The sequence below is a fragment of the Punica granatum genome, chromosome 4 (assembly GCF_007655135.1).
Source record: "Punica granatum isolate Tunisia-2019 chromosome 4, ASM765513v2, whole genome shotgun sequence".
NCBI lineage: Eukaryota > Viridiplantae > Streptophyta > Magnoliopsida > Myrtales > Lythraceae > Punica > Punica granatum.
In genome coordinates this window covers 28,485,310-28,493,869 of record NC_045130.1, presented here as the reverse complement: position 1 = coordinate 28,493,869, position 8,560 = coordinate 28,485,310, and the positions used below count along the sequence as shown (strand labels likewise).

Genomic DNA, 8,560 nt, shown 5'->3' with positions numbered 1-8,560 from the left:
CGGAGAGTTTCCTTTCTGCCCCATAGCGGCGCTACATAGCGACTGTAGCAGGGAAAAACACGGATGTTGCGGCCGCGACAGATGCTATTCCACGGCGAAGCTTATTGAAGTGATGTTTTTTGACATTTTACGGCATCTACTTTGCAGGGATTCCCTGAAAAGCTGCTACCGCTACCGCAACAACTGCTACCGCTACCTTTACAGGAGCCGCGATTGCGATTTAATTCCTTCCTTGTATACTATGCCAAACCCGCCTTCATCTAATATCTGACCAGCAGACAAATTGTTTGGGCAGCTCGTAGTGCAGTAAAATTGAATTGCATAGATTCAGCAGTTTTGATATCTTTAACAACTACCAAATCAAACATCAACAATTTTGGCTTCGCATGGCCAAAGCATTACACGATATAGTGGTTGATGCATAAAAACATGACTTCCTAATATGGTTTATTTATTGCTCGCGTCTTGTGTCACTTTATGCCTTGGCACAGCTCTCTTCGACAAGAAGCAGTAGAGTATGAGGAAAAACACGACAGTCACACTTATGGCAGCGAATACAGCGAGGGCAGTTTCTTAACTTTCTTTTGCCTGCAAGGCAAACGTTTGTTATATGACAAGACTCGAGGGACACGCAGAACATCATAGGACTTGGGTTATATGAAAAATTTTTCTATGAAAAACAATATGATTCCTCTGCAGTAATTTCGAAAACACAGCTTAGTAATTGATCCGAAAGCTTGTGGACCATTAACTCTCTCCATCAATGCATGGTGGGTCAAAAGACTGGTTAAGGCTCAATATGGTGGAATTCAATAAATCCCAGAGACCTTGCCTAACATGAGAAATATATACCTATGGTCTTGTTGCCAAAGCCAGAGGATGAGGGATGGGAGGAGGTGAAGCTGGTGGTGGCGGTAGCAGCTGTGCAACAGCAGTTTCATTGTAGAACGAGTAGTTCCCGTACCGAATGTTACAACTCTGGAGAAAGGACATTGCCCCTCCCTTTCCTCGAGGAAGCTTGTCCACTGCAGCTGCTGCTTGGAGGCACTTGTTGCAGTCGGCAGCCATCAAGTCAGGCGTGCACTGAGCAAGCGTATACAGCGGTTGCGACGCCGTGAAGCTGGTCCTGTTCACCGCGAATTTCTTACCTGCCAGTTGGCCATTGGCAGCCTTTGGGATCAGGGCCTCCAGCGTTACCTCCAGCAACTTGTTGAAGCTGGTCGCCGTGGCATCCAACATGTTATATTCATACCAGGAAGCATACGTACTAACCCTCGCGGTGGAGATGATCGGTTGGTAGTTGTAAGTCAACATGCACAAGTCGTACCATATGGTGGAATCTTTCATCCCGGGGCAGGCCTGGAGGATCTTTGACTTGCAGTGGAGATGCAGGCTTGGCATGAAGCCGACCTCAGATCTGCACGGCAGAGGAAGAGCCCGAAGACCTGGTCCGGTGGGCCCTGCCCTTCCATGCCATAGGCGAACCCTTTTTCGTAGTCGGAGGTGCTTTTGGAGGTCAGAGCGGAGAGCAGGGTGTTGACGTTCTTCTGGAAATAAAGGCTGTCGTTGGAGGGAACATAACAGGCGTTAGCCCGATATTCGGGCCATTGTTCAGCTTCAGATATGGAAGAATTGCAGAGCAGCAAGCAGAGGAGGAGGAAGGAGGAGGAGGCGATCGCAAGGGAGAAAATGTTGGAGGGAGATGAACCCATCGGAAAGCTTGATTAGTGGTTCAATGCCTCGTGCGGTCGGAGTGAGAGATCAGAGTGAGCTTATATAAGAAATTTCCTAAAATTCTCCTCAAACCACTTTAATGTTTGCTAAACGACTAAAATGGACCTCAATTAATCAACATGAGTTAGTTTGAGTGGTTGAAAACTTGTTCTTTTAAGTAAGATCTTGAATTTGGGTATAGTGAATGTAGAAAATCTATTATGGGAATACACCGAAAATGAAAAAAGAAAATCTACAATGGGAGATATTTACTACTTTGTGGGCTGACCCGGCTTGGATTGAATTAGTTGGGGCCGATTAGACATTCAAATACCATATCGAAAAAAAAATTGATCTCGATCAATATTGATTCGGAGACTTCTTCATGAATACACACCAGTCCCTTATGTTGGGAATAACCCTCCTATATGGATGAGAGAAAATCCGTAGATATTGGTGTTAATCCATCATAAAGATTATAGACATATTAATTGTACTTAAATTGGATGTGAGAAATCCCATAGATTGCTTAGTCCAAGGAAGGAAATTAGATATGCGAACTCAAATATAGAGATTTTAGCTCTAGGTCTTCTACAAGACTACAACTATAAATTGGTGTTGAAGAGAGGAGAAAAGTCAGTCAATCCATCAAAGATGTCGACGAGTCCACCCAATTGGGTGATGAATAGTTGATCCATGAGTGTGTTTCTTTTGAGTCGTTGATTTCCCTTAATAAAAAACCAAGTATAATCTCCCTTAATCGTGAAGAGTTGAGCCGGAGTTAGTCCCATGATTTTGTCTCATGTTGGGGCTTCTATAGTAAAAACTCGGTCTCTCTATCTAATCTATATCTATGACATAATATAAAGCAAATCTGTGGTGAGTCCAGTCAGATGGCCTCAGAACACTCGATATTTTTAATGGAATTGTCTCAAACTTTTGATTTTTTTTTTAAAATAATTTATTAAATTTTTAAAATATATAGATATAGATTTGAGGGATCAACCATTATTTTCTAGATCTTTTAACTTTCTTTTAAAAATTATTTTATTTTTATTATTTATATTTTTAAAGCAATATAATTTGTGAGACTTCTTGTTATTTTCTCAATTCTTTCAACATCTTTTGAAAATGAATTTTTTACTTATTTTAATTTTTAAAATATATAGATATAGATTTGTGAAACCCATTACTATTTTAATGATTTCTAAAATTTATTCAAAAAAGAAATTTTTTATTTTTATTAATATTTTTAAATTAGTATAATTTATTAGGCCATTTGTTATTTTTTCGATTTTTTTAAATTTTAAAATATAGAGATATAGATTGCGGGATCGTTCATTATTTCTTCATTTTTTAACTTTCTTTGAAAAATAACTTTTATTTTTTTATTATTTTTATAATTGTCTAATTTATGGGATTGGTCATCATTTTCTCAATTTTTAGCATATTTGTGAAAACAAATTTTTAATTTTCTAAAACAAAATTTATAGTAACATGTTATGGATATTATATATAACACGTTGTAGATTTGATGAGTTATATATTTTGAATGGAGAATCATATAAACTATCTCGTATGGGGGGATTTGAGAGCTCTTGAGGTTTAGAGAGAGAGAGTGAGTTCTAGAGAGTTATAGTGATCTTGCCTGCTTTCCCCTTTTGCATTGTCTTCCAATCATGAAATCAAAAAATGGAGGAAGAGGAAGATGAGGGCTGCCGAATTGAGGAAGAGGGAAGGGGGAACTAAATTCATTTTTTTGTGGAAAAGGAAGAGAAGAGATGGATGGGAAGGGGTACTTTGATCTTCAAGATATGGGGCAAGGATCCTCAAAATGAGAAAAAGAGAGAAGAGAGGAGGGCTTGGGGGTGGCGGGCCATAGTTTGTAGGTCGTGGGGCCCATGGTGGTCATGGAGAGTCGGGAAAGATTGGGTCTCAATCGTGTGCGCGTTCGATATTTTGTGACTCAAATGAATGTCATATTGTCAATGTCAGAGAGGACAGGATTCTGTTGAGCCCAATATCGATATGTTTTGCTTATCCTAATAACTTGAGGGCCCAGAGACTTTGGGAGTCGCTTTTGATCGATTCAGGTGATATGAGCGAAGCTAACAGTTTTCGTTGACTCCCTGCGCATCAGCGTCCTATGCCGTTTGTTTTGATACGCTTTGTTAACGAGGCAGAACAATCGACTTCTCGGCCCCATATACAAATGGCAATTAGAAGACGACCAAGGAACCTACAATCAGGCTTCTCAAATTGTTTCCTGAGTGTCTCAAGGTATCTGAAACCCACCGTGATCTCCATTTATTAAAATTGGATCCCGCAAGTTTGCCTTGTGGCGTTTGGGTCCTTCTAGAGCTTCTAAGAAAGCCTAAATGATTTATGCAGTTTGATCTTAAATGTCCTCCTTGGTCCTTGGGTCACTAGGAACAGCCGGGCCTCACCTCGGTTGTTAACGCTTCGCTTGATGAGTCGATGACTTGGGAGCTTTGCTGGAAACCGTCTACAATTACTCGGAAGTGCTCTTGCTCAAGTAGATGATTTGCGGAATGTCATTGGAGCTGCTCCTCATCAGTTTAGCACTATGAGGTATTTTTATAGTCCCATATTTTTATAGCCTTTTGATAGCCTAATAAACCGGCAGTGAATAGTGGTGTTAGAAGCCGTTTGCTAGCCTGAGATCAAGCGTAGTTAAGACTCTCCAGTTGCTCTTTGGGATCTGTGGGGAATTCTTGAGACCTTCAGTATAGTTGTGCTCTGGTGTCATATGATTGACCATGTTGACCCAGCTATGAATGGTAACTCAAGGTCTACTCGGCCATCTTCTGTTAAAGTTTTGGGGAGTCGTAGTCGGAAGCCCTGCTCATGGCCCCCAATAGCCGGTGGTCGGGTCTACTAATGCACAAAACAAGTGTTATTTTATCCTTTGAACTATGGGGAGCTCACTTTTGCGGCAGACGTTATCAGAAATTGATAAAAATAAAGGAGCCAGAATAAAAATACGATTAATAAGAAATAAAATTCAATCAAATATATGGTTGCAAATGAAAGAATAAAAATTAATCTTTGTGGATAACAGCAGTCTGACCCATACTTAACCAAAATAGACACTCCACCCTATTCTTGATAGAAAATTGATAATCCACTCCGTGCATCATGTTGACTTCATAAGAAGAAATCTTTTGGTCCTTAATCCTTATTTTATTTTTCAATTTCGTCCTAGTTAATCTGTTTGTTCAATATCGACATGAAAAATAAAGAATAATAATTTTTGGTCAAGCATGATTGAAACTAGAAAAAATTTAAAAGAATCTTGCAGCTACTATATCTATTAGAGATGGTCAATGACCATTAAGTGATCATTAAGGATTTAGGTTATCGACAATGGGGGTATTCGTAGTAGATGAGGCCTGTCCTTAACATCTTGTAGCTACTATATATGATGGATGGAGACTTTGTTGGCAATCACCTACTATCCAAGCTTATAAATCATGAAATAGTTGTTTGTAACTTCATTGGAGTGGTACCACGTAACGCAATTTTCATATAAATATTTGCTATCATGCAAATTTTCATGAATAATAAATATTTTTAAAAGTTAATAAATAAAAAAGAAAACGTCAATAAGGAGTAAAACGTGATGGTATTGACACCACCTCCATGCATCATGGGGCCACTAGTTAACATTGATCTATAGGGGGTGCAATTGCGGAGGGATGGGGACTTAGGGCAGAGTAGAGGGGCAGTCACACCCACCCTCTAAGACTGAGGACTTCAAAGGACATTTGTAGTCGTCAACATTAGGCAAGCTCCCTATGGTGTTGGCCTATTTTATAAATTTATTTTTAATTCTTATTTCGTAAAACTTTTTTTAGATTATAGACATGATCTCTATGTGTCAAATTTAGCAGTTTTGAACGTTGATCTTGGGAGTGGAATCTTGCCGACAGACACCTTCACTCTAGACCGTTGAGAGCCTCAATGGTTGTTGACAAGTTCTCTTTTCTTTTCTATTTCCAAAATTTTATTATTCTTAAAAATATTGCACATTAATAGGTTTATCAAAATTTAGATAGTAAGATCAAAGTTGATAAAATGTGTAATGTTGAAAATGAAAATAATTCAAAAGAAAAAAGAATTAGGATAAAAGTGAAAAGTAAATAAATGTTGAGGACCAAAAGAAATTTATCTTATTAAGTCAATAAAGTCAATGAGATGGATCGTCTATTTCGCTTAAGATTGGGGTGGAGTGTCATTATGTAGAACCTCAAGGAATGGGAATGCCTTTTATCCTAATTTACATATAATGTACAATTGCAGGGTCAATCGTCGAAATCTGCCACGTATGCAAACTCGATAAAATCGAAGTTACACGTGCATTCATAACCATCGACATCAATTAAAGCTTGCAATTATTAACCAGTTATATTAAAATCTATATATCTATATCTATACATATATAAAAGCTGGAGCGAAACATCATATGATGTCATGTAGGACAAGCCTAGGCTCCGATTGAGTAACTCTCCGCCTACAAAATTTCAACAAATGAGAAAACATTATGGTGCCACATCTTTGATGAAATCCCAAAAGCCTCTTCACTTATAAAAGTCGATAAATTACTAACTGACAGAATTTTAAAAAATTCTAACTTATATAAAAGTCCAAAAGTTTATAACCCTCATAAATCCAGAAGTTTATAACCCGCGGACGTTTGAAAATCCTATATATAGTGGACGTATACCTCTCTTAATGTTGATGAAGAAAGATTTTTATCTTTGAAGTTTCATCATCAGGGACATATTACTGTTATATTGCTTCGACTTTTCTACCTAAGACAAAGAAGATGTGGTAGTAGCATGATGTTGCATAATTTTAAGATGATTAGGCCAGGATTTGTTATCATGATTTTCTTAGTTGAAGTTAATGGACTTTTCCATTTTCTGTTGATAATTTTATATATTTTGAGTTTGTTGTATTTTGATGAATGTAAAGTGATTATTGGTATTCTCAGTGATTCCAATTAATTTTCTAATGTGCATATAGAGTAGTTATATGATCGAGGAAATATTTTAGAATACGATAAGTTTGTTGATACTATTGATTTACTATTGTATTATTATATGTTTAATTAGTTACTAAATAAACATATAAATTTTATATGTTAAATTGTATATTAGGCAAAGTTCTCATATCAATTTTTCTAATTACGTTATAATGTATATCTCATGTTCCTCATTGCAGTAATCGGTTTCGTTATTTCAATAGCTCTAGCTCGTGTATATGCACGGGCCTTTTATCTAGTTAATATATTATTGTTGTGGCGTTCATCGTTGAATGACATTTGTCCAAAAATTCGAAATGGAGTCTTGTCATTTACTGACTCTTTTTATGCCTTACATTTCATAACTTCTACTAAAATAATTATTATTTGTATATTGTTATTGTTGTTGTTCTTGTTATTATTATTATTACATCTATATATCTTTATAATTATTATTCACCCAATTAAGCCATATGTAACTATTGCTAGGTAGATTAAATTCAATGGGATAATTGCTGAAGAGATATTGTTATTGTTGTTATTATTATTATTTAAATTTATATATCTGTATAATTATTATTAACCTGGTTGAGCAAAATGGGACTATTGCTAGGTAGATTAAATCAAATCTATATACAATATATAATTACGGGAGTGTTTTCCATTTAATACCACTTGTCCAAAAAATCGAAATGGACCTTCTAATTCGCTGAATTCCACCACGTATGCATGCAAACTCGATGAAATTAAAGTTCCACGTGCAATCGTAATCATCAATATCAATTATGGTATGCAATTATTAACCAATTACATTAAAATACTTAGAAATTCAAACAATTTCATATTAATGTATATTTTATCTATATGTAATAAATAATTACTGTGGCATTTTCTGTTGAATATTATTTGTCTAAAAAATCCAAATGGAGCCTTCTCATTTACCGATTCTTTTTGTGCTTTGTGTTTTCATAACTTCCACTAAAATAATCTACAATCTATAATCTATCTAATTATATTCTATAACAATCATAAAAGTGTGGAGCTCATTTTGCTGTTTCTTGATTTTTTTATTATTTCCAAAATACCCTGGTGGTTACAAATAATTATATTTAATGCCTTTTCTCACACTTGGTGGATACAAATAGTTGCATTTAGTGCATTTTCAAAGAGAAATCGTTCGCAGGTTTAACATAAAACACCATTCCAATCTAATGCAGCAAAAATACCGATGGGTCTTCTCGCGACGTCGCTGGTTCTACCATGCAGATTATTTATGTTTTATTAATCTATAAAATTCCGCTGTTCTTTAAAATGACCTTCAATCTGCTCCCTTATAGCGGATTTTAGGTGGGATTTTTTTTTCTTTTTTTATTTGCAGTTACAATTTACGTGGGAGAGAGTGAGGTGGCAGTTGGTGCCAGATTTATAGGATAGATTTTCCCATTTATGTATATATATTTAATTCAATTGCTTAATAGTAAAACAGTGAATTGGAGAATATTTATAAAATAATAAAAATTAAATTAAAACGTTAAGAGATTTTGGTTTAAGCGAGAAAAAAGATAATAATAACGAACTGATACGATGGAAACAAAGAGGTGTCTCTTGAGCCCAAAAAGGGAGGACCACGACCTCTGGAATGGAGCCTGCGAATTCTCTCTCGACGGAGGAGTCCAACCAACTCCGGCGACGTACGAAGAGGACCAAACGTGTACGAATCGATCGCTCTAGACAGAAGGAGCCTAATGCTGTCCAGAGGGGCACCGCACCAGCCACTACTGAGGGGACAGAGAAGGGCTT

The 8,560-nt window shown here is 36.6% G+C and overlaps 1 protein-coding gene across 1 annotated transcript; it reads right to left on the bottom strand.

Moving 5' to 3' along the window:
• Positions 1 to 312: 312 nt before the first annotated feature.
• LOC116204616 (putative cysteine-rich receptor-like protein kinase 9) lies at positions 313 to 1,814 on the bottom strand. Its single transcript, XM_031536790.1, is given in 2 exon segments — positions 313 to 1,376; positions 1,379 to 1,814. Coding segments are annotated over 2 exon segments (858 nt in total). The 5' UTR covers positions 1,713 to 1,814; the 3' UTR covers positions 313 to 852.
• Positions 1,815 to 8,560: the final 6,746 nt, after the last annotated feature.